This window comes from Alligator mississippiensis, chromosome 2, assembly GCF_030867095.1.
Source record: "Alligator mississippiensis isolate rAllMis1 chromosome 2, rAllMis1, whole genome shotgun sequence".
Classification (NCBI taxonomy): domain Eukaryota; kingdom Metazoa; phylum Chordata; order Crocodylia; family Alligatoridae; genus Alligator; species Alligator mississippiensis.
Genome location: NC_081825.1, coordinates 172,536,433 through 172,561,963, shown reverse-complemented (window position 1 = coordinate 172,561,963; position 25,531 = coordinate 172,536,433). Strand labels below are relative to the sequence as shown.

Sequence of the window (25,531 nt, the reverse complement as noted above, 5' to 3'; positions counted from 1 at the left end):
GGGATCCAAACCACAGTGAATGAGACAGAGACAGCTTCTGTAACCCTGCTCGGTAAAACAGCAAGATGCATGTGACTTCTGAGCACTTCAAGCTCAAGGGGGCAAGAGGGAAAAGCGTGTGTGGTGACTAATATATGTGCTGCAGATGCTTATGGCTAAAGTGCTAAGATGTTACCTCTTTGCTGAAGCCCTTCTGTTTAAGCCACCTTTTGGCTTTTCCTTTCAGTGTCTGAAGGGAATCCAGGAGTATTGGAACCCCTATTGCAGTATTGGAAATGCCAATTACTTTGGTGAAATGAAATCTTCCTTATTTTGGGGCTTGGTTCCACTAGTGAGCAAGAGGAAAGGTGCTCACCTGCCCACACTTTTCAGCAGGGGGTTACTTAGTTCTGGAGCTGCTACTGGGTGGCCAGCTGACCCCATTTGTGCTTTTAATCTTGTTGAGACTTGAGAATTTTTCCTTTTTTCCTTTGAAATTGGGGTGGGGGTTGGGTAGTTGAAAGTTGCAAGCATGGAGCAAAGATTAATCTGCTGCTTGGGATAGCTGGGCTCAGAAACCTCAAATATAGACTAGCCAAGGCTGACAGAAGGGAGATCCTTTTGGTGTCTACTGAACTTCAGCTTCTCTGCTCTTCCTTGCCTAGAAGGGAGGCTTCACCTTTTTTTTTTCTTCTTATCAGGGATGTCTCCTCTCTCCTCAACTGCTGGCTGCTCTTGTGTTAAGCATCTGCTAAGCAGAACAAATAGGGTGCAGTAGACTTCTTGCAGCTGGGGGTGGAGGAGCAACTAAGAAACGTGTTTAGAAAGTGACTTGCTGTTGCTGAGTGCGGGAGTTTTTCCTGGATGGGTTTTATTGCTTGAACCAAGTGTTGGACTGGAGGAGCCATGAATATTGACTGATGTTAAGGGTAATAGGAGGGGGTTAGTTCTGTAGGCAGCACCTTAGCGTGGTAAAATGGCAAGTGGTTGGTGGGGAAGTGGAGAGAGTAGGGTAGGACATTGCTTCCTTTTCTGTCACTCCATCAGAAAAAACTGCCAAGCTGAAAGAGCAGGTGACAGGAGGTCCTCTCTAGCACATGCAAAAGAGGCAGGAGTTGGGGAGTTTTGAGAGATGACCTGCTTAAATTGGTGGGGAAAGTGCTTATTCAGTTGTTCCCTACTATGACTGGCTGCCTTCTGAATCCCCAACACCAAGGCATGGAGCATCTGCTTACCAGAGAGACTTCTGTATCAATTTCAACCAAGGCAGTGATTACAAAGTGTCAGTGCTCTGCTTTTTGGGGCTACATGATCTCTTCTTGTCAAGTAACTGATTGGTTCTGGCCTTGTGGTATAGCAGCATGTGCAGAAAATTGGTGTTTGTAGCCACAATTTGCCCTTCAGTCCCTGACTGGCATCTCCACATGTTCCTGGGGAATAGCAACTCCCCACTTCCTGCAACCATTGTTATGGGCACAATGCCATAATGGGATGGTAGAAGCCGACCCAAGGAAATTCATTTTGGCTATTGGTCCTGAACCTGTCTGGACACTTGTGATCAATTGCATCAGCAGGAAGAGCTCTTCCCTTGCCCTCTTTCTCCCCTCTCATTTCTTCCCTCTCCCCCCTAGGCTTCTTATCGGAAAGATATACACTAGAAAGCCTTAGTGTGTGATCGGGCCACCTGCATTGATGAGCAGGTTTGTTGAGAATGGAAATGCTTGGGCAGAGCCAGTTAATTGTAGGTCAGCTGAAGTTGTTTAATTTTATGTTGTAAAGTAGGTTAAAACAGAAGATTCCATGTGGTGATAAGGGTGCAACTTACAGGATGAGCAGGGCAGTTGCACAAGACCAGCTTCTCCAGGTGCTTTTGCTTTTTCAGTCTTTCTGAACTCATGTCCCTCAAGCATGTCCTTCATGAATTCTTGGGGTGGAATAAATGCAGTGCCCCCCTAAAGCCCATGTGCTGTGTTTGTTTTGGGAATAGCTGCCCTTGCACAGAGCAGAGGTTGAGAATGAGTTTACTCCTTCTGCACCTGGACATCCATCCTGTCAGAGCTATAATCCAGGGCCCTCCAGCCCCCATCACCCTTGTGATGGCCACATTGAGCACAGGGCATAGGAGGTAGACTGGTGTTTGCATTTTCTTACGTGTTGATCAGGGACCCTTCTCCATTGCATCTTTCCAGCATGTTGTCCTGCTGCCCATTGGGCCATCCTGATTTTGGACTGAAAAATCCCATTTTAATTTAAGGACCAGATTAGAAGAAGCCACATGATCCTTCAACTAATAGGTGCAAATTCTTCCTATGTTGGGGGAGAGGCTGAGCAAGCAGTATTGGCTTGAGTGAAAATAAATGGAGAAACAGAGCTTATTCTACCCTGCCCCCCACAGCTCAGTTGTATTGAAAGGAGGAACAAGCTGAAAACTGCATCTCCTGGATGCTCCCTAGCAGTTGAGGCGCCCTTATTGGGTCATTTTGCCCATTTCTGTGTTCCTTTTCTTTGTACCCCCTTAACCCTGCACTTAACAGGTTGGTCCTATTCTCCAGAGCTTGTTTCAGTCCTGTTTTCAGTGTCCTTCCCTTCCGAGGATAATTTGGACTTCTACTGAACCTCACCTTTCGCAGATATCTTCTTGACTAAATTTAGTTTGGTCCTTTTGTACATTCATGACAACTCAGTCATCCTTACTGGCCTCTCCAGAATCCTGAGGTAGTTACAGCTCAGTATGTTTGTTGCTCCCTTCCCCAGCCAAGCTGCCATTTCATTTGTTTTGGTCTTGCCAATTAAGTATCCATTATTTGCCAGCCCTTATTTACCTCCATCCTTGTCTTTTGGGGCATCTTACAGAGAGAGAACCACCATCCATGGGTTCCACGCAAGAGTTTCCAATCTACTGGGTAGTTCTTGTAGATTGCAATTCTCTTCTGGGGAGGAGGGGTCTGGTTATCTTAGGAAATAAAAACATGATAGTCATTGGCACTGAGGGTCAGAATTTTCTTTCAGTCATGGGCATGGTTATTGGTATGTGAGTTTCCTTGGGGCACCACCCCAATTTCTCTCAGATTAGCATTAGTGGAAGCTCATCGACTTTCAGTACTTTGGGTCCTTATTTGAAATGAAGTTGGGCTAGCTGTCACTGGTTTTCATGTTACCTGTCCTTATGCTGAGTCTGTCACTGCAGTACATGATTGTCTTGCATGTTTGGTAAAGTGAGAGCATGTTTCTATGTCTTGGCTTGGCTTTCATAGAATCATAGAAAAGTAGGGCTGGAAGGGACCTCCAGAAGCCATCTAGTTCAGTGGTTTTCAAACTGTGTTCCTCAGAACCCTGGAATTGTGTGATAGGTTATCAGGGGTTCTGCAAAAAGATTGGGGTAATGGTGGTGTGTGCCAGGAGGCAGTGTGTTGCCATTGTCAGGTCAGGCCTCCTGGCTAGGGGTAGAGGCTCCATGGCAGAAGTGATATGAAGGGGTTCCGTGACTTCAGGAAGTTTGAAGACAACTGAACTGGTCCAACTTCTATCCAAACCATCCCATACAATTCCTTGACCCTGTGTATGGTATTAGTCTGACTCGGGAGTGGAGGGAAAAAGACCTTCTAGCCAGGAAACCTATGGGTTTTAGTCCTAGCAGGAGCCTTCGCGCACCCCAGTCAAAATCCTTAGTGTTGGCTGCAGTCAACACCCAATGCTGCTGAGGAAAGTGAACACCACCACTACCCCACCCCAGGATGTGTGCAGCAACAGAAGCAGGGAAAAATTCCTTCCTGGCCCCATACAGCACCAGCCAAGCCCAGAAGCATAGGAAACACTCACAGTAGAGCACAGGCATGGCTACTCTTATTTTCACTTATCCACCCTCTTCTCAAACATCTCCAACAATGATAGAAATTCCATAGCTTCCCTAGACAGTCTGTTCCACTGACCCACTGGTCTACCAGTGAAGTTTTTCTTGGTATCTGATGTAAACTTACTTTGCTGCAGCTTCAAGCCATTGATCTGCATCCTGTTCTTTGCAGCTAGAATAGACGAGGCATTCTCCTTGCCTTTCAATTATTTGCAGTTTTGTCACCTTTTATGTGCCTTTTCCATAAGCTGAACATGCCTATATCCTTTAACCTCTCCTCATATGGCTTGCCTTTCAAGCCCTTTATCACTGTCATTGTCTGTCCTTTCTAACTCTTCTCCGTGTCCTTTTTAAAATGTAGAGACCACAACTGTACACAGTATTCTTTGCTTTGCTTTTGCTGGGGCTTTGCTGGGGGAGATTTGGGTGCAGTTATTCTGGGTGGGGTGGATTGTGGCAGGGTTGTGTGTTTTGTTGTGAAGGTGCTGAGGCTTGTGATGGCTCTGACATCTCCTGTAAGTTTCTCAGTCTAGGCCACTTGCTGAGATCTCTGTCTCCTACAGTCACATGAATATCACAGACCATTAGTACTGATTTTTTTTTTTCTCCTTTGTCACTGTCAGCTGAGAGGACCATCAAAATCTAACTTCCCCCTCACCCTAGATTTTTCTCACCTGTCAGGGGAAGAATGGGGAACTTGTTCTGCAGTAGTGAAAAAAGCAGGGAATGTTGAGGAGGGGTCAGAGTACTATAGTTTGCTTGTAACTTGGTTTAGAGTGAGGGGAAAGAAGAAGTATCAGGACTTTTAGTGGGCCAGTTTCAGCCTGCCAGACCAGAGGCTGAAATCCTAGAAATGATGAGAAGCTTTCTCTGGCCACATGTTGTTGAAGGCACTGGACAGAAACTGGAAAGGCAGCAATCCCCTCCCCATCAGGGTTGCTGGGGGAGACGCATTCACCTGGCTGAACGTCTCCTCTGTTTGGTATGTAGTGAAAGGTCAAAGTTCAGCCTCAGAGGCGGAAAGTAAGAGTTGTTTCTTGCAGGGGGAAGTGAAATGGCTACTAGCAGGTAAAGAAGAGCAGAAGGTTTGTGGGAAATGGTATTGAACCTGTATCCTGCTCTGTAGGGGGAAGGAGTAGCATGCTACATCAAAGACCACAGCTTCCCCAACGTGAGTAGGAAAGAAACCTTCTATGCCTCTGCACCCACGGTGTGACTCAGCACAGCAGGCTAAGACTGTTTCCAAGAGCTCTGTAGCATACAGTGAGAAACGTGCCTCAACAGGTCCTCTGGAAACAAACTGCTTTTGAAACTATATTTAGACAGTAAACCTAGAGGGGTTCCCTGGGTTTCATCTGGCCTGAAGAACCCCTTTTGCATGGTTCGAAGGAAGCAAAGGAGCTTGGGAACTTTCCACAATAGGTGTTTTGTGTCTTACCATGAAGTGTGGGGAAACAGCCTTGTGGTATCTGGTTGCAACAGTGAAAGGCAAGAATGTGCTCTCCTTCCTAATGTCAGATAAAAAGGTTCTGCCAGCACTTAGCCTTTGTTGTGGCAGCTGCCAGTGGTACCCACCTATGGCTTTCTTGCTTCCTGTGCCATGACTCCACACTCCAGGCACTGGTGCCTGAGAGGAGTTGTACTTGGGAGGCTGGAGCATGGAGCTTAGCATTATTTCTTCAATATGCAAAATTTGGTAAGCTTGGAGGATGTTAGTGTGACATCTACACATCAGAGTGCACTGATGCCAAACTGCACCCCTCAGCTTTTCAGAAGAATGGCTACCAGGCTTTAGGGCACCAAAAACTGATCATGAGAGTCCTGGTGCTAGCATGCTGCACATTTGACTGTAAGAAAGCTGGGGGTGCATGTTCTGGTGTTAGTACCCATGCCCCAGGGCCCTGCTTTCACCTGGCAGCTGAGGACTAAATATTGCTAACACTAGTGCACTGTTGTCATCAGTGTGCTGGGGGTGGGGCAGCTCTTGCTCGGCTTGAAAGCCGAGAGGTCACTGCGTTTGGGAATGCCAGCCCAGAAACTAGCGTCTCAATGCGTGGATCCTCTTTGTCTCTGGGAGAGGCTTTTCGCTGTGTGGAATCTGCATTCGTCTGAGCCCTGGCTCAGCTGCCCAGTTCTTCCTCTGAAATCTCAGGCTGGAAGGGCTTTGAATCCCTGGCCTGTCATTCAGAGGATAAAGTTCACTCTGTGCAGAATGGTCTTTGGCAGCTTGCCTGCCCACTTGTGAGTGTCTAACTAGGCCTGATAAGGGTGGAACTTACAGGACAAGTGGGGCAGTTGCACAAGACCAGCTTCTCCAGTCACTTTTGCTTTTTCAGTCTTTCTAAACTCGAGTCCCTCAAGCATGTCCTTTATGAATTCTTGGTGTGGAATAAATGCAGTGCCCCCCTAAAGCCCATGTACTGTGTTTGTTTTGGTAATGCCAGCCCCTGTGCAGAGCAGGGGGTGAGAATGAGTTTACTCCCTTGGCACCTGGACACCCATCCCCTCAGAGCTATAATCCACGGCTGTCCATCTGGCAGCCCACAAGGTACATGCATCCCACAAGGGGTTAACATGCAATCCCACTACTGCCCCTGTTGCTCTGGCTGCAGCAGCAACTGGTGTCTCAGGACTCCTTCCTCCCCTGGTTTCTGCTGCATACTCCAGCATCAGGAGGTGGGACAGCATGGCGCAGCACAGCCCATGGTTTCCAGGGGGCTGGTAGCCTGGAGCACCCATTAAGCACAGCGCCACAGGGAAGCCCATGGGGCGCTGAAGGAGAGGTGAGGAGAGTGCCCATGCATGGTGCAATGCAGTTGTAGAGAGAGAAGCACTCGCAGGGTGTGTGGCCCCCGCTGGTACAGACTGGGCTTTCAGGTCAGTCATGTTTGGCTCTGTTATATGTTGTCTCCCCATCTACTGGTGTGAGAATCCTGTTCTGCAGGGCCTATTCCTACTCAGTAGTGTCTGCATCCTAGCACTGCTGTAGGAGGAGGGTGGAGAGCTAACTCTGGTGAATGAGGGCTATTGTGCAGACAGATCTCAGGCACAGGACTTCCTGAAGCCATCCATTGCCTCTTCCAGATCTACCTGCATAAAATTGTTAGGGACGAGAAAGTCCTAACTCCTCAGCTGCCAGGAGCTGAGTGGATCTGACGTTTTGGTTTTGCCAAGAGTAGGAGAAAGCACAGAGCCGAGTGGTTGCCACAGCTACTGACCTTGAAAACCTGATTTTTACTGCTGAGCGAGTATAGCTACTGTTGGACTCTTGCCCAACTGCCTATCTCCAGCTGCACCATCTGATGCACCATGAGGGCTTTCACAGTTTCATCGTGCTTCAATAATCCTGAAACTAGCAAACTGATGACTGCCTGAAATGTGGCAATTTGCAGCATGTGATGGAGCAAGGCCTTCTTCCCTGGTTCCTTAGTGCTAGAGAACGGAGATGCCCTCTCCTCCACAAAACACTGGAGAGATTTTCTTCCAGTTTTCATTTTGGGAAATGGATAAGCATCATCCCCTAGCTGTAAAGCTCTCAAACAGCAGTTTTGAAAGTGCCCTGCTTCTCTCCCTTCTGGGCTGACAGCTCTGAAGTAGACCTTGAGTAGCTGGAAATGGAGAAACCAAGTTGTCTGTTCACTGCTGTGGGTTTGATGCTATGGAACCTCCTTCACCTTCAGTCATGCTGGGGTCAGCAGTCTTGTGGCAGCACATCTGAGTTCATGTCCTGAGCTGCTCTAGCCAACAGAGCAGAGAAAGAGGCTAGGGGATCTGTTGCACAGATCACTGGTCCAGTCCAAGAAGAGTTGAGCCTTGTCTGAGTATTAAGAATATTAAGGAGGGGATCTCTTGTAGCTTTCTTACAAGACTTACTGTGTGGTAATGAGGCAGGCTTGGTACTTTTGTTACTTCATGTTACACCTTCCCCCTAAGGAGAGTCTCTTGTATTGAACACATTCAGCAAGGAGGCTTTCAGTTGAACAAACTGAGCATTTATTCTGCAATGACTTTCAACAGTTGCAGATGCTTTGGGGACCACATGGCTCAGTTGCCCAATGGAACTCCCCCTTACCATTACTTATTCCTTGCTTGCTTAGACCCTGGCATCAAGTTGTCACACATACTCCTACAGACTCCATAGTGGCTGCCTGTGAAGTGGCAGCAGTGGTCTTTAAAACCCTACAAAGGAGAGTGTCTCTTGGGTTCTTTACTGAAGCTTGATATGCTAACATCTGAGGATTTGGGATTTTGTCAGTGTGCTTGACCAGTTAGCAGGCCTGGTGTTGGACCGTCCTTGCCTTAATGGGCTTCTCGGCTAAACCAAACAGATGATGCTGCCCCAGGTACAATCTCAGGACTGGGTGGAGAACAGTTGAATGTACCAGGTGAATTGAAGATCCCATCTTAACAACACATTATTGGATGGGTTAGCACAAGAATGTTTCAGAGGAATGTGGCCATATAATGCGAAGAGAGTTGACTATGTGAAGGGCAGCTTGGGGGTTGGGGAGGGAGACCATTTGGCCAAGTTGTTGTGGTCAGGGCTGAGGTTCTGGTATTGGTATAACTAAAACCCGGGCAGGTTCAGGGTAGCTTAAACTGTTAACTGTCTGGAGCAAGAATTGACTACTACTGTGTGTGTGTGGTGTGCCTGCCACACCAAGGCTGCATGTTTGGCTGACCAGTGGGCACTGCTGTATCAAACATTATTGATAAGTGATGGCAATGGAGGCTGCCTGGGAGCTTGGAGCAGCTGGAGATAAGAGAAGTCTGATGCTGAAAGTCAAGGTCAAAGAAAATCTGTTTCAGGCAGGAGTTGTGAAACCTCAGCTTCTTTCAGTGTCTTTTGGGTGCCAGAGTCCTAGTGATCCTTGTGGTGGGCTGTTCTTGGCTTCATTTGCTTGTTGACTAGGAAGGGACCTTGTTTATTTATCAGAAGAGGTGTTTGTTGGCCCCTTTAGGACCATAAAGGACATGGCAGGCATTAGTGAATTTAACCTTGTGACCCCCTGTACAGTAGGGATAGGGAAACCCCAGAAGGGTAATGTCTTGCCCAAGACCCCATCTCAGTTAGTCTATGGCAGACTAGGGTGGACTTGGGATGCTCAATCCTAGTCCTGCCCATGCTTTGCTGTGGTACCTGCCACCATTTTAGCTCAGCTTTGGGGATCTCAGACCACAGTGTTGAAGCAGGCCTGCAGCTGGTGATTTGCATAGGCAAAGAGCTGGGAGGATTGTCTACTTGCTTAGTGAATGAGTCACCCAACAGTATGAAAGTGAGAGCTTGGCAGCTGGGTATTTGGGAGGGGCACTGTCCTGGATGCAGGTTCATTCCTATGAGGAGAGAGCGAGGAGAATGAAGTGGTTTAATTATCAGGCCAGGACATGAGCTGGCCTGCTCCAATGCTACCGCTGGGCGAGACCTGCAGCACCTGCCTGCCTGCTCGTGTTCTGGCCACCTCTCCCTGCTCTGGACCTCCCTTTCCTTCCCTCACTTCCTTTTTATGCTTTCTTTTCTAGAAGCTGCGTGCCAGGACAAGTGTATACAGGGGCTCCTCCCTACTGTTCCCTAGACGAGAACAGATTATTTACCTCCCTGTTGCTTGCCACATGTGGCCCCTTTTTTGGTCACTCACCTAAGGGCCATGCTCCATCTGGCAACTCCTTCAGCCCCGCGAGGTGCTCCAGCAGCAGAACGAAGCCCTCTACACATAGGTACAGCATTAGCAGTAGTAAGGCTGGGCTTCCCCAAAAGCCAAAGAGTAATAGGGACACTTTGGCTAGGGCCTCTTCAAACCCTAGCCCCTTTCCTGAGCTTGTTTGCAGGAAGAAGTTAAGTGCTGGTGGCTTTTGGAAGCAAGTGTCAGCCCAGTAAGGCCTTGGACAGAGGTCCTCTGCACCAGCCGTGACTGCTTTGCCACTATACCAGCACCTCTGATCACCCTCTCCCTTGCAGCCCTTCTTGCTGCCCTTTCCTCCTGGCCTCATAAGGCAACTGCTTATCTTCCTGTAGCCCACTCCTGCGTTTTCCCCTCCTCATCCACCTCTGGTTTTGGTAGCAGGCTTGAAGCTGGGAGCCATAGTCTGAATAATGTGCATCTGCTTTCCCCTCCCCTGGACTCCTGTTGAGCTGAGAGAGGGAGGCTGGGTTAAACTGGGCTTTTCTTTGCTAACGGGTTTTGGGATGCTGAGCTCCAGCCCAGTCTGGCTTGTGCCTCTGTGCTGCTCCCCCAAGCTCTGAGGCTGCTGTGGATTACTCCATTCACACCACGTCATACTGTTCAGCCAGCTACACATGCTCCTCCCCAGTTCTGTGCTCTCACTGCTTAAATCCCTCTGTGTTTATCCCAGGCTGCTCCTACTTGCGGGGAGAAGGGACAGATGCTGCCCTAGATCCACAGGATTAAGCACCGAGCAGCAAAGCAGATTAGGGTATTACACTGGCGCCTTCAAGGGGGAAGCCCACTGTCTCTGGAGCCCAAACTCTTCCTGGGGAGGGGCTGGAGGGACGGTGATTACCTTTGCAACCTGTGCCTTTCCTGGCACCTCTACTGCTTGGAGCCTCCTGGGTACTTGGATGGCCAGCCAGGATTGTGTGTGGGGAGGTCTCTGTACAGCATTTGGGACCCCTGGCAGCCCTCTCTGCTGCACAGCCCATATTTACCTTCCTTCCATCTTCTTTACTGTGCCAGGGGTGGAGAGTGACCTGCAGGATCCATTTAAGGCAGGGTGCTCAATCTCTGGTTTGCGAGTCAAATGTGGCTTACGGAGCCCTGCAGCCCAGGTGCCAAGGCTCCATGTGGGTCAGGAAATTTGGTGGCAGAGGAGCAGTGGCAGTTAATACTGCTACCCCTCCTAGCTGCCAAATTCCCAAGACCTGTGTGGCTGGATTGGGGCCAGGTCATGCCCCTTCTCTGCTCCACTCATTGGAGCTAGGCCAAGCCCCCTTCCCCAGCACAGCTGTATTGGGGCCAGGCTACCTCCTACCCCTCCTGCACAGCTAGATTGAGTCCTGCCATGTGTACCCTGGGCACTAAATCAGGACCACCAGCCAGATCCAGCCCACATACAGACTGGGCTCTGCCCATCTGGCCTGCCAAGCAAAAAGATTGAGCTCAGTCTGATTTGAGGGATTTCTTCTGTGCTGTTATCTACAATCCTGTTCTGCATTTCTTCAGTCCTGGGCCTCCCCTGTAGCTTTGCTACTGCACCTGCACCCTACCATGCAGGACCTTTGTTTTCCCAGGTCAGTTCTAAGTCCCACCCTGCAGTGCTGCTTTTCTGCAGAGCTGTCTTTGTTTTGAAAAAACTCACTGGTTTGGGCTAGGCTAATTCGAGCAGGTCCTGCATCTTGAAGTCAATTAGCCAAGAGTGTAATTGCCTTACCATTAGCGTCTTGTGGACCTCTGCTGAAGCAGGCTTTGCAGTAGTGTGGTCCATAATCCTCATTGCCACTTGAGGGTCTTAGATCCAGCATCCTCAGATGAGCTGCGTCTTCACAAGTATGAGTGTCATGGTAATGGCCCACTGCCTTATTGTGCCAGAACAAGGACTTGCCAGACTCCCGCTCTGACTCCATCCCTGTAATCAAAGGCTATTTTATTTCCCAGGGGACACCTGTGCCCCCTTGCGGAGCAGTGGGCAGTAATGTGCTTAAAGCATCACATTCTCTGAGTAGATTCCATAGCACCAGTCTAAATAGCTACCATGGCTTGTTAGGCAGGGGGCTGGCTTTCAGCCTGGTGTGTAGAGAAGGCCCTTGTTCCCTGTAATGTACTCTCCTGGTGTGTTTTGTCAGAGCCACATCTCTTGCTTGCAGGCTTCACTTGTATAGAGCTGCTGGTCCAACTGGCTTATCCTGTTTCCCTGCCTGGCCATTGCCTCTACCTGGGAGAGTTGGGTTTATTCTGCTCTAGAGGTGTCTGAGATGTAGCACAGTGGAAGGGCAGGGCCAAGCTGTTATTACCAGCAGGATGGTGCCATCTTTTCACTGACCTTGTCCTCTACCATGGCTGGCTAGGAGGAGGTTTCCCTCTGCTCTGGGACTCAGGGTTGGGGAGGTGATTATTCTTAGCTCTCAAATTTCAGTGGATTTTCCAAGATGGGCAGATGAGCCCAGCACAGTGCTCCTCACATATACCCACTACCAGTTGTCTTCCTTAGCTGTTCTCCCAGTCACCCTTGTAGAGTAGTTCAGTGTGGAAGACTCATACTGCATTTCAAAGCCAGCTCCTTGGAGTTGCGGGGAAAGTGTATGGGAGCAAAAGCAAGAGCAGGCAGTCAGGGAGCAGGGGTAAGATTCTGATTATGCACCTTAGGAGCCTTCTGCATCCTGGAATGTATTGCAGTCCCAGCAAGTACTGATTCTGCTTCAGAAGACTGGTGCCTTCTCTGTCTGAGGAGTGGGCCCAGTTGGCAGTGTGTATCAGCATCCTTGTTTGTTAGAGGAACCCACGATGCCTCTGACCTTGGCAGTGTAATCTTCAAGTGTGCCCTTTGCCAGGTTTCACTATTGAAAAAAGGGGGTGGAGGGAGCAGCCTTTGTTGGGAGAGGAAGGGTTAATGTTGTGCATAGTGAATTCCCTAGCTCCCATGCTATGTGGCTTCTGAGTCCCCCTGGCAATGTGAGAATACCTTGCACTGACATCTGGCAGCAGTGACAGTGGGAAATACGACCCACTTGCCAGGAGCTGGAACGCTGCAGCATACAGCAGGGACAGCTTGTCCAGCACGTCCACACCCTCCTTTTTATCTCTACTCTTGCTGCTGGACACAGTTCTAGAGAAAGAAACAGCAGCAGGGCAAAGGGGATTTGCCTTTGGCCAGAATGTGGAGGGCAGGCTGCTCCAACCCAAGCCCTTCCCTGCTTTGCACTCAAACAGGGTTGCTGGAAGTTCCTCCTTAGATCAGCCAGTTCCCTTACCAGGAGGATGCCTTTAAGACCAGGTTGGGAAGGGGCACGGGCTGAAGTGCAGGATGGCAATGAAGGCAGTGGAGTGAGCGGAGGAGGTTTTGCACTGTCCCACTGGTGTGTCTGTGTGTGCAGGTGCCCAGGGCTCAGTCTGTACATCTCCCCAATCATCCCCATCTACAATGTCATCGTCTTCCTCTTTGTGCTGGCCAACTTCAGCATGGCCACCTTCATGGACCCAGGCATCTTCCCACGAGGTGAGAACTGCTGCCTCCCATGGACTGGCCAAGGGGAAACAAACTTTTTTCTCTCTGGTGGGACCAGGAGCCAATTTCTCAACCGTTCAACTTTAGGGTACAAGCTGATTGCAGCAGGGCTCAAGGGCCCCATTCCCCTGCCAATATGATGTTGCATTGGGTGTGAGACCTTTTGGGGGCTTTACCTGCTTGTGGCAGGTGCAGTTTTGGCCATTGCCAGAGCAGGCATTCTTGATATTATCCCATAACCAGAGTAGTTATAAATCTTCTGGTCCCTGAGCATCACCCACGCAAGGTGTATGCCCTAGGAGAGCCTGTTTGCAATATTCAGGCTTGGTAGATCAGAACACCGACTGAGCTGTGGCATTGGAACAGCACCTGGGTAGTTCCTAGGTTGGGCTTCTTGGAAGCTCCCCAAGTCCTGCGGGGAGGGAACAGGTGAGCTTCCTCTGGAACTCACCAACCCATCTGACTTGTTGCTGTGCTGGTGGCTTGCCCTTCCTCAGCTGAGGAAGATGAGGACAAAGAGGATGACTTCCGAGCCCCACTCTACAAGACGGTGGAGATCAAGGGCATCCAGGTGCGCATGAAATGGTGTGCGACGTGTCGCTTCTACCGGCCTCCACGCTGCTCTCACTGCAGTGTCTGTGACAACTGTGTAGAGGTAAGAGATCATCAGCAGGGAAGGATAGACACCATGGTGGTTTGAACTGATTTCTCTCTGCCTGTCCCTCCCTCCCTCCACCTCACCTCACACCCCAAGCTTTTGGAGTGCCAGAAGGTGGAGGGGTTCTGTGCTTCTGTGCTGCATTTGCCCTGCAGCACAGGTAGGATGTGCATCTTGCACTCTGCCTCATTAGTCATGGGGCAAGACCCCCTAAAAGATAAAGGAATTCTGACTTCTGCTTTTGTTGTAGGGAGGTCTTCACTGATCACTCTGGGGGTTTGGGAAGCTCAGACACAAGTGGAGGGGTGGGGTTGTGTATTTCTGTCCTCAGGACAGTGGGGTGCCATGGTATGGCAGATCTGTGCTGGAGTTTGGGTAGAGCCCATAGCCCCTGTGCAACCTGAAGCTTCTTTCTGTGTTTGTTTTCTTTTGGCCAACAGGAGTTTGACCATCACTGCCCCTGGGTGAACAACTGCATTGGGCGGCGCAATTATCGCTATTTCTTCCTCTTCCTGTTGTCACTCACCACACACATCATGGGTGTGTTTGGCTTTGGCCTTCTCTACGTCCTCTACCAGGTGGAAGAGCTCTCTGGAGTGCGTATGGCTGTCACGTATCCTCCATGTGGATGAACCTTAGAAGGCAGCTTGGGCTGCAGGAATGGGTCCTTTCCCAGGGGCACTAGAGTGCCAGATGGTAGGAATTCAGAGTAAGCAAGGGAGAGCATCAGTGCTGAGAAACAGGAGAATGGAGGGTATGTACTTTAGAGCAACACAGTAGTCGTTTCCTTGACTTTCTGCTGGCAGTATGGCTGTGATGTGTGTGGCCGGCTTGTTCTTCATTCCTGTGGCTGGCCTTACAGGGTTCCACGTGGTGTTGGTGGCAAGGGGCCGCACAACCAATGAACAGGTACGTGTACAGTTAGAGGTCAGAGTAGCATCCCCTCAACGGCTCTTTCTGTGTTTGTCCTGGGTCTTCCTGACAGATTGTGTCCCTGCAGGTTACAGGTAAATTCCGGGGAGGAGTGAACCCTTTCACTAATGGTTGCTGTAAAAATGTCAGTCGTGTCCTCTGCAGCTCACCGGCTCCCAGGTAAGTTGGCCCTTCCCTTTGTAGGGAGATCTTTGCTTGCCCTTGGTCTTGCTCTGGGAATGCCAGGCCATTTCAAGATATGTGGTCTCCTGCGTGATGGCTGCTCCTCCTGGGCCAGGCTTTAACTCCGAACCTGCCCCCAGCCCCGTTGCTCATCCCCCTACATGCATTCCAGACATCTGCCTGCTGTTGTGTGAAGCTTGGATGTCCCCTGTATAGTAACCTGGTAAATTGTGGGAAAGGAGATGGGGAACAACATATTACATACCACATACTGCTAACTGCATCCCCCTCACCTGCCCTTGTGGCAGTGTAGGTCTGTCCATAATGTCACAGGTTGGGAGCAGTTGATGTTCCAGAGACACTGTCCCAGTTCAGCTACTAAGAATGTTCAATCTAACACTCATTTCTTCCCTGGGCTTTGCCAGGTATCTCGGGCGACCAAAGGCAGAGCCGACAGTGCTGGTGAAACCACCCTTCCTCAGGCCTGAGTTGTCAGATGGACAGATTGCTGTCAAGATAATGGACAATGGTATCCAGACTGAACTGAAGAGAACGAAGGTGAGAGGGGTAGGGATACCACCCTGATGGGGCCTCCCTCATACCAAGGGGTACAAACCTGCCATGTGAGTAAGAACCAAGTGAGCCTTTAACATGATCCCCTTCTTTCCTTCTGTGTTGTTTCACTCTGTATCTGATCTCCTTTGATGACTGAAGTCATGTCCCTCTCATGCAGCAGCTGCTGCTGCATAAAGCTCCCACCCTACATCTCTCTCTGTCCCCCTGCCCCGAGTAGTTTGAAGAGTCTGTTCCCTTCCAGCCCAGAATCTGACACATGCTGCCTGCCAGCACTTGGCACATAGCTCCTGGGTAGCTCCACTGCTACCAGCCTAACTTCTGTGCCCAGGGGTGGGTGCATCAGGGACTTCGCATTCTCCTCCCTTCTGATTGCTCCTCTGCACTTTGTCTCTGCAGTCCAAAGGAAGCCTCGAGGTGACGGAGAGCCAGTCTGCAGATGCTGAGCCGCCACCCCCACCCAAGCCAGACCTCGGCCGCTACACGGTCCTGAGGACGCACTTAACCCTGGCCACCAATGAGGGTAAGGAAGGCATGCCAAGGAAAGGAGTTCTCGAACAGCTGCAGGAAGGCGAGCCCATGTTACAGGCCGAGGGTCAGAAGCACCAGTAGAGCTGCGTGCACAGAGTCAGGGGCTGCAGGGCAGGACTGATGTGCACTGGCAGAGCTATGCATAGGGGATGGTTGGGGCAGCTTGGTTTGTGCCACATTGCTGGTTTACAGGACTTGGCAGTGGGGTTAATGTCACTTCTAGGATAGCCTCCAGCCCCTGTGAAGTGCAGGGGGTGACAGACAAAGCAGAGCTGGTGTTTGCAATAGGGAGGTTGTTCCCATGGCTCCTAGGTCTCTGGAAAGGCTTATGTTGCTTCCTTCATGAGTGACAAGTAGGGAGATCTAAGTATTTCTTTGGCCACAGGGCACCATGGCAACCTTGTTCCTATGTCAGTAGGAACAGGGATGCTAGTGCCGAGTTCTCCTGAGTGGGGTTGGTGTCCCAACCCAAAGGCAATGTGTAGAGAATAGGGTAGAACCCATTACCAGGAATACAGTCTCCTAGGCTCCATGTAGCTGACTGGCTCACTGTTCCTGCCCCAAGGAGGTTTCTAGCTGAATGGACCCAAGAGTGTGTCTGCAGTGGAGCATCACAAGGTTCCAAGGTCTGGGCCAGACTGGGGAAAGCAAAGGGCAGCCCTGGGGAAAGAAAAAGGTGTGACTAGACTGCTGGATGAGGAGAAGTCCTCCCAGGTTTATTGGAGCGAGAAGGAGCAGTTTGAGAAGAGGCTTTGAAGGGGATCCAGTGAGTTTCAGGCAGTGTTGGAACCTGGGAGGTAAAAAAGTTTTTGCTTTCTTCTGTAGCAGGGGTATGGCCTCTTCCTTGGATCTCTTAAGCTCATTTTAGTGACCCTTGCAGCAGCAGGACATTGGTTGCCATTGTCCCCCTGCTTTACCTGTGGCAGGTTAGGGTGCTACACCTTGTGGTTGTGTGAAGGGGTTGCCTGTAGCTTTAGTAATAGGCTAGACAGGGAATCTGAATGGGATGGTTTGGATAGGGGTGATCCTACCTCAGGCAGGGGGTTGGACTAGATCAGTGGTTCTAAACCTTTTTTATACCAGGACCCATTTGTAAACATTGGCCAGTTCTGACCCAGTAAATAGTTTAAGTAACAAGGGGAAACATGCAGTTTCCCACGTTTTTCTCCTTTACAGGAGAAACCTGTCGTTTTCCACATTTTTCCGTAATTGCTCACAACCCTTCCATATATTCTTGTGACCCACTTTTGGGTCGTGACCCATAGGTTGAGAAATGCTGGACTAGATGACCTCTGGAGGTCCCTTCCAGTCCTACTTTTTCTGTGATTCTCTGAGGTTTGGATTCTATGAAGAAGCTGCTGAAGTTCCCCTTTGTAGCATCAGGGGCAGCTGTTGGGAAAAGGCTGCCCAAACACATAGTATTCTTCTCTCCACATGTCCCCTGCCTGTTAGGAGGTGATCCCTGGAACTGTACACTCTGAGTGGGCACAGCTCTCGCATCAGATAAGGATACAGGGCAGGACTGTTCTTCCCCTATGGCATATGAGGCGTCAGCCATGAGTTTAGTTGCCTTAAGCAGCAGGGTCCCCTATGTGTTGCATGGCCCAGTGCATAGCTGTTCTGCCCCGCAGCACCTCTCTTCCCCATGCCAGGACCCCTAGAGCAGCCTCATACCTTAGCACTGGGCAGGCTGTACATGGGCAGGAAACTGCTGGACTCGAGAGGTCTTGCTGTTGCTAAATGTCCTTCCTGCTCCATTTCATCCATTCCCAGTGATCCCCATGCACCATCCCAATCAAGCCCTCCCCTTCCTCAGTGTCTACACTCACCCCCGGCTCAGAACTGGTTCTCACAGATCATCAAGTTGAATTTCTTCCTCTGTATGGCCTTGGGAGAAACACCATGGTGAGTCTGTGTGTGAGTGTCTCCTGCCTTTTTATTCTCCCCCTTTCCATCTCCCAGACAGCAGCTTGATAGGCAAGGACAGCCCTCCAACTCCAACCATGTACAAGTACCGACCTGGCTACAGCAGCAGCAGCACCTCAGCTGCCTTGCCCCATTCCACCAGCGCCAAGGTAATGCTGCCTGTAGAGGCAGGCTTGGGGGTGAGGTTTGCACTCTTTTCAGAGGTGTGGGGTGGGGGAGTCAGTGGAAGGGTATTGTACTGTGAATTTATGTCTTGGAGTGTGGTGGTTAGGTCCTGTCCAACACCACCAATGTTCATTGCCACTGGGAGGGCAGTGGTTGGTCTGAGAATGGTGGGCTTTTGTCTCCCACTGTGACCTACCTCATATTGGTCAGATGAGGCTGTGACAGGGTCAGGGCTCTTCAAAATGGGGAATGTTACCCCAGGCTTTTGATGCTGGCCTCGCAGAGTAGGACAAGGGTGGGAAGTGGGACCCCTTGGAAGGGGAGACACTTTGCTGAGCTCACTGGCCCTGTCTCGGGGTGCACAAGACCAGCCCCACAGGATGGTCTGAGGGGTATGACAACCTAGGAAGAGCCCCCACTTGGTGCTGGGAACTCACTGAGTGGTTGCCTGCCTTCCTTCCAGCTGAGCCGAGGGGACAGCCTGAAAGAGTCCACATCCATCGCTGAGAGCAGCCGGAACCCTAGTTATCGGTCGGAGCCAAGCCTCGAGCCGGAGAGCTTCCGTTCGCCCACCTTTGGCAAGAGCTTCCACTTCGACCCACTGTCGAGCGGCTCTCGCTCCTCCAGCCTCAAGTCAGCCCAGGGCACGGGTTTCGAGATGGGCCACCTGCAGTCGATCCGCTCTGAGGGCACCACTTCCACATCCTACAAGAGCCTAGTGAATCAGACGCGCAATGGGAGCTTGTCCTATGACAGCTTGCTCACCCCCTCTGACAGCCCTGACTTCGAGTCTGTGCAGGCTGGGCCAGAGCCAGACCCCCCTGTGGGCTACACATCACCCTTCCTTTCAGCCCGCATCACCCAGCAGCGTGAGGCTGACCTGCACAGCCGCTTCCCCAGCACCGGCTCACCCAAGCACCACCCCCCTCGTGAGCACTCTCCTATCCGCTATGACAATCTCTCACGCCACATTGTGGCCTCCATACAGGAGCGGGAGAAGCTTCTGCAGCAGACACCCAGCCCACCACCTCTGGCTCGGGAGGAAGACACAGGGCAGGTGGACTCAGGCATCCAGTCCACACCAGGCTCTAGCAATGCCCCACGTACCAGTTCCTCTTCGGACGATTCGAAGCGTTCGCCTCTAGCAAAGAACCCACTCACTCGCCCGGTGCCACCCCGTTTTGGCAAGCCCGAGCCTCTGCATGCACTCAGGGTGCGCTCACTAGGCTCACCAGACCAGCCTGCTGCCCTCCACCTGGGCAAATCTGTGTCTTACAGCAGCCAAAAAGCATCGTCTCAGGCCAGCGTCCCAGAGACGGAGGAGGTGGCCTTGCAGCCATTACTGGCACCAAAGTAAGTACAAACTCTGCCAGCCTCGTGCTTTTAAGTGTTCCTTGACTCAGCTGAGGACATGCTTGGGCTACTGCCCCACCACTGCCATGCCCAGGACCTCAGAGTGAGCTGATGGCACACCAGAGGGAGAGGCCAGGGGTGATAACTCGCCTGCTCTCGTCTACCCTTTCGTCCTTATCTCTCCTACTTTGGCTCTACCCATCCCTGCCAGAGAACATGGTTTGAGTATAGCCCTTCCCTCTCCACTCCCATACCTTCCCACATCCAGTCCAATGCCATTAATCAACCCCTCCCTCTGTGTGACCTAGCTGTCCCCAGGCAGTTTAGGGAGTGAGAGAGAGTTTCCTCCACCTCCCTGGTGAATGCAGGTTTGGTGGGATGGTAGTGGGAAAGATGCACCTCCTGCAGGCAGAGGTGGGGGTGAGACCTTCCTACCTCTCCTCAGGGAGTGTTGTGGGGAGTATTGGGAAGACACTGCCTGGGGTGTGAAAGACCTACATCCCCACTCACCCAACCCCATTGTGTTGGACAGACTCCTCCCTGGGGTGTGTATGTCCCTTTCCTTCCATCACACCCTTTCCCCTACAAAGTGCAGGGGGTGTTGGACAGACTCCTCCCCAGAGCAAGGGGCAAGACCTTCCTCTGCTCAGGAAACTGGGGGCTGTAGCCATCTCTGAGCTTTCTTGCTAAATCAGGGTCTTTACTAAGGGCATAGTGTGAGTCTGGGATACCCAGAGGAGGAGGGCTGTGCAGGGAGCTCTGAGGTAGAGTATCCTCACCTCTCCCTTGGGCATACATATTCTGTCCTTCCTTTTCCACACCTCCAGCACCAAAGTGTGTGGTCACTTCCTGACACCCTTGTGTCCTTCCTTCCCCAGAGATGAGGTGCAGATGCGAACAGCTTACAGCAAGTCCAACGGGCAGCCCAAGAGCCTGGGCCCAGCCTCCCCCACCCCTGGCCAACCGCCTCTGAGCAGCCCCACACGTGGAGGAGTCAAGAAGGTGTCTGGAGTGGGCGGGACCACCTATGAGATTTCTGTATGAAGGGCAGTGCACTCTTCCCACTGTCACCTCCTCCCTGGCTGATGCCCAAAGGCCCAGGCACAGCAGCCAGGCGCCCCTGTGCTCTCAATGCATGGACGCTTTTTAGAATCCGACTGGGAGAGAAAGCCGCGAGGACAGTGACCGTTTTTAACTACAATCCCTGGGATCTGGGGCGAGGCCCTGGGCACCCCCTCAACATCACAGTAGTGCCGGGCCCAGCTTGGCTACTCGCCACAGCTGGCCACCTTCTCTGAACCAACCAAGAAACTGCAAACATAGCACACACTGCCGAGAGAAGGGGACACCACACCAGCAGCGCCTCCAGCTGGGAGAAAGGCAGGGCAGGCAGCCTGCAGCCCTGCCCCTAACGGGCCTGACACTCGCAGACCTAGTGCAATTGCTCGCCTCGTGTGGTAGGGCAGATCGTTTTTAAACCAGAATAATTTTTTTTATGATTATTGTTACGGATTCTATTTTTTTTCTCTTCTAAGTTACCAGTTGTGTGTATATATAAATAACTATATATAAAAATATAAATATAAAAGAAATTATATATCTACCCAGAGAGAAGGGGGAATGGCCCCACATGCCCCCTTCTTGACAAGTGATCCCAGGACAGAGAAAGAGGGAGGGAGCATGGCCTGACACGTGTGAGTTACAAGCTTCCAGTAGGACAGGTGCTTGCATTAATCAGCCCAAGCGGATCAAGGCATCTATGGTATCTCTGGATAGGGAGGGGATGATGGCACATGTGGCTCTTCTATGGGAAGAGCGGGGGATATTTTATAGTTGGGGACAGACTCCAGGTCTTGGCTTGCAGTTGCCCAGGCCTAACCATTGTTCACAGTTGTCTGGGGCCTGCCCTTCCTCTACCAGCTACAAGGAGGGTCAAAAGTCCAGCTTGTTCTGCATGCTCTGCCCCTCCCCTTCCTGTTCCTCAGCCCAGGATTGCTTCCAGAAGTTTTTTGTCTGGAGGGAGCAAAGGAAATGGGAAAGAGCTGGAAGGCACCTCTGTCATCCACATTTGCTTGGGGTTCAGGAGTTGCAACCTCTTCTGGTTTTGTGTGTGTGTGTGTGTGTGTGTGTGTGTGTGTGTGTGTGTGTGTGCACGCGCATGTGTGGGGAGGGTGGGGAGGGGATGACTCCATGTCTCCCTCAAGAGGGACTCAGTTGAGGGCAGGGGCAGTTTTAATTGCGTTCAGTTTCCCATTTTTATAGCCTCCAGTATTCAGACTTCTTGTTCAGATGGGACACAACCTGTCTCAACACTGGCATCCAGCAAAGGGAAGAGAGGGGTGTGCTAGCTTTTACTACCTCCCTCTGCGCCCCTTCAAACCAAACAGGTGAACTTGCACAGTGCTTAGGGATTTATCACTTGGACTCAGACAGGCAGTGGGGGGGGGGGTCAGGGTAGATTTATTGCTGGGGTCCCCTGTATAGAACCTGAACCTGTATCTAACCCATCCACCCCTGATGTTTTTAGCTGCTCTTCTCTCTTTTTAATTTAATTTTAATTTTATTTTATTTTGATGGTTCCGTTATGGTTTCTCACTATGTCACAATTGCTTTTATTTCCAAACTGGGGAAGAGAGAGAATGGGGGAGGGAAAATATCTGTAAAGCAATATTTTTTTCATGTCATATGCCAAAAATTGTAGAGGTTCACCAAACCCCGCTCCTTCTCCCCCCATAAAAGTCTCACACAAACCAGACAAAAATGCAGTGACATTTCCAGGCACTACTTGACTCTTTCTTTATGGCAATATCTCATGTGGCCTCCCACAGAGCCACACTTTTGTTTTTTATCATGATTAGCTAGTTTAAAACAAGGAATAAAAGAGTATCTAATGAGCCACCCCTTCAGGCTTCTGCGCTTGTTTCTTTGTCCCCAGATGGAGGGAATAGAGGGAGGAGGGGGTGTCTACATCAGCTTCTGTGTTTCCTATGACACCATCCAAAAAAACTGCAACAACTTGTCCTAAGTCCTCAAGTGCCAGAAGGTTAAAATAATTGAAGACGGGGCTCCTCTGCCAAGAGCAGTCTGACCAAGAACAGATCCTTGCAGTTCATTTTAAGCTATGCCAGCATGGGGGTGAAAGCCAGCTTGCTGAAATGGCCTGGTGGATAGCATCTTCCTCTATAGTCAGGTCCTTCTACCTGATGGCAGGTGAGCAATGAGAAGGCAAAGTGACTTTGGGAGCTACCAGCTAGGTAACCTTCTCAAGTAAAGGGAACCCTGTGAGGGCAGCTAGAGCTGGGATGCTTGGCAAGTAGCTGTGCCTGAGCTCCTCATGGAGTTGAAGGCCTGGGTTTAATGGTAATGATTTAGCCTCCCACTTCCCAGCTCCACATTTTCTTGTTTCATCACAGGAATGAAGCAAAGCTTTACCCTTCCCCTCCTGGAGGCCACTTAGTCTAATCACAGCTAGATCTTTAAACGTGCCTGGCATATCCAGTGAGTTCTCCTGCGACCAAATGCATGTGCCTTGGGTTTGGTCCCTGGTAGCAAGTCCCTGGGAAGTAGCACAAAATTCCTGTGCGGAGAGCCAGGCACATGACTGTGTGCATGCTGGGAGGACTTAGATGCCATCCAGAAGCTTCTGTTTTGGAGGCCAAGATCAAAGGCTGCCTGTCTCCAGGACCCAGTCCCAACCCTCTGGGCCCTTCAGCATTCCAGAAGGCTATAGATCAATGTCCTTGAAACTCTTCCTCCTATCAAGCTTGTCAGTTCAGCTTGACTAGCTGCAGAGCCACTTCTTCCTGCCAATGAAACTCCTGAGCCTTAGCCTCTGTCCTAGAGGGCATATCAACCTGGCTCTTGCTGATAGATTTAAAAAAAAAAAAAAGCCTTAGCATTCCTAGTCTTCTGTGGCCTCCAACTCTTGGGAGTTCAAACCAGTCACAGGTGCTGATCTGTTAGCAGAAGGTGTTATGAGGCTTGTGTTAACCTGGTCCTGGCCAGGTCTCTGATTCCTGCCAGAAAGGCAGTACCACAAATGCAAGTTGGGCTCTTCCTGGGATTGCCATGGTACCATGAGCATTCAGAAACCAAATGCCTCTTCTTTTTTTTTTTAAAGCCAGTTGAAAGCTGTGATAGTAAGAGACACAAACATGCAACCATGATATTTTTATCAGCCAAAGTGACTAGTTGTTTTGGGGGTGCAACCAAAAAGGGCCATTTCAGAAAGGCTGAGCATTAGCCCTACAAAAATCAGGCCCCTTTAAACATGTCTCAGGGTGGACTCCCAAAACGATTATACCAACATTCTCCAAAGTTACAAGTATTAAAAAGGGAATATTTAATTTCAACACTATAATAGTTTCACTTCTAAACTTTGACTGGCTGTTTTGTTTAATATACATGTATTGCCTTTAATTTTGGTATCTCAGTGTATTTTCTTCCAAGGGATAATGTTATGGTAAATTGGGGAAATACCAATATGTGTATCCATTGGCAATAAAATATTTTGGTAAAGTAGAGATCTATGGTTTTTTGAGAATATTGTACAAAGGAGGGTTGAAAGGAAAAAAATGTATGCTTCTTCTGATCAAATTTATGGAAGTGTAAGAGTTATCTGAAGATGGATAAGCGTGAGTTGATGTCTATGATCTGTGTTTTCAGAACAGTTTTGTGCGTATGTTTGAAACCTTTGGCCTTGAGGATTTGCTTTGGATCAGTGTTGACAAAATCATGTAGTGATCTTGTAGGCAGTGTAAAATTTAGGTCTAATAATTTTGTTGCTTTTAAACACTTGTACATTTGTCTTTTTTTTTCAAATTATTGGACAAGTCTGTGTACATTGTCAGTTAGCGACTTCAACAGGCTTGGAAACAAAGAGCTTTTATGACATTTCCAAATTTTTTTTCAAAAAGCATTTCCAATATGCATGAGTGAAGGAAGAATTTGACATTTATCTTTTTAAATGGGTTGAATAATGGATCAATAAATGAAAGTGCTGCTCTGGGAGGAGTTGCTAATGGCTTCTGAGGCTAATGCTTTCTGTACCTGCTGCCATCCAGCTGAGTTACTGTCCACTTGAAATGGGAAAATGCTGAATGAGGTAGCCATTTCATTGTCATCTTGAAAACTAGAATTTAGTTCTCCAGCCATTGCCTTTCCACTAAGTTACCATTAAGCACATAGTTCAAAGGGAGTAACCAATAATGGTTTGATTTTTCCTGTTTCCATATGTAGCTCTATCAAGGTGTACTGGCATTGTTAGCCCAAGTACAGAGCCTAAGATGGTACCCAGCAAAGTGGATTTCTGGAGTGGTGTCTTGAACATCCTCTGTTGCCATAAACAAAATAATCTTTGAGTTACGACAGTTAAAAGGATGAGCTTTGGATCTAACCACTGAGATCCTGGCCCTCTCTTCCCTGTGCTATCACAAACCAACTGTGAGTGTTAAGCCCTTTTCATTCTTTCTTTACTGTGTCTTAGAAATGGATTCATGCTCATTCCTTTTGGGCCAAAGAGGAACATACAGTAAGAGATCAGTTGCTTGTGTTCCACTTTCTTTACCTCAGGCAAGGCTGGAGGAGAACTTTCTCTCGCATGATTTTTCTCTGGCTTCATGGACTCAAAATCCATATCTAATTTTTATGAAAACTTAATTTTTTTGACAGTCTTGCTTTTAAACTCAGCCCCTTCCATGAGCCATGGTCAGCCTACTGTGGTCTCCAGTTGGGTTATGTAATGTGACTGCCTTGTGGAAGAGATGAATGTGTTAAACACTGCAAAAAGGTAAAATAAAGGGTGCTCCATTGACAGCATGTTCTCCTAATCTACTTGGTTGAAAGTTTGGAATGTGTTTTCATTGTCAGGCTTGCCACTCAGAATTTGAAAGCATGAAGTTACTTTCCTTTGGAATTAAAAGGGGTTAGACCAGTGATTCTTAAGCAGGGTGCCTCAAGATCTCTTTAACCGTGCCACCACTTGGCCTCTGCATGAGGAAGTAAATACTCTCTCTTTACCTGTCTGGCAACCTGCACCTACTCCTGCAGCTGTTTCTTGGGAACTGCTGCCACTGCTTCCCTCCTGCCCGCACTCCCAGTAGTCCCTGTGTTGGCTGCCTCCACACTCCCAGCAGCACACTCTGCTGCAGGCAGGTAGGTGGACAAAGGGCCAGAGTTGTTTTGCAGCTTGACCTGTCTTCTCCACTTCTTCCATGCTCCCAGGG

The 25,531-nt window shown here is 49.8% G+C and overlaps 1 protein-coding gene across 2 annotated transcripts in view; it reads left to right on the top strand.

The window, feature by feature from the left end:
• The window catches only part of ZDHHC5 (zinc finger DHHC-type palmitoyltransferase 5), a 34,059-nt gene extending 10,229 nt beyond the window's left edge, over nucleotides 1-23,830 (top strand). For both annotated transcript variants that reach the window (XM_006260347.4, XM_006260346.4), the window contains 10 exons: nucleotides 12,876-12,997; nucleotides 13,504-13,661; nucleotides 14,105-14,277; nucleotides 14,471-14,573; nucleotides 14,665-14,756; nucleotides 15,185-15,317; nucleotides 15,732-15,855; nucleotides 17,826-17,938; nucleotides 18,418-19,307; nucleotides 20,186-23,830. In XM_006260347.4, coding sequence (XP_006260409.1) covers nucleotides 12,876-12,997; nucleotides 13,504-13,661; nucleotides 14,105-14,277; nucleotides 14,471-14,573; nucleotides 14,665-14,756; nucleotides 15,185-15,317; nucleotides 15,732-15,855; nucleotides 17,826-17,938; nucleotides 18,418-19,307; nucleotides 20,186-20,351 — 2,074 coding nt within the window. In that variant the 3' untranslated portion in view covers nucleotides 20,352-23,830. The remainder of the gene's footprint in view (nucleotides 1-12,875; nucleotides 12,998-13,503; nucleotides 13,662-14,104; nucleotides 14,278-14,470; nucleotides 14,574-14,664; nucleotides 14,757-15,184; nucleotides 15,318-15,731; nucleotides 15,856-17,825; nucleotides 17,939-18,417; nucleotides 19,308-20,185) is intronic.
• Nucleotides 23,831-25,531: the final 1,701 nt, after the last annotated feature.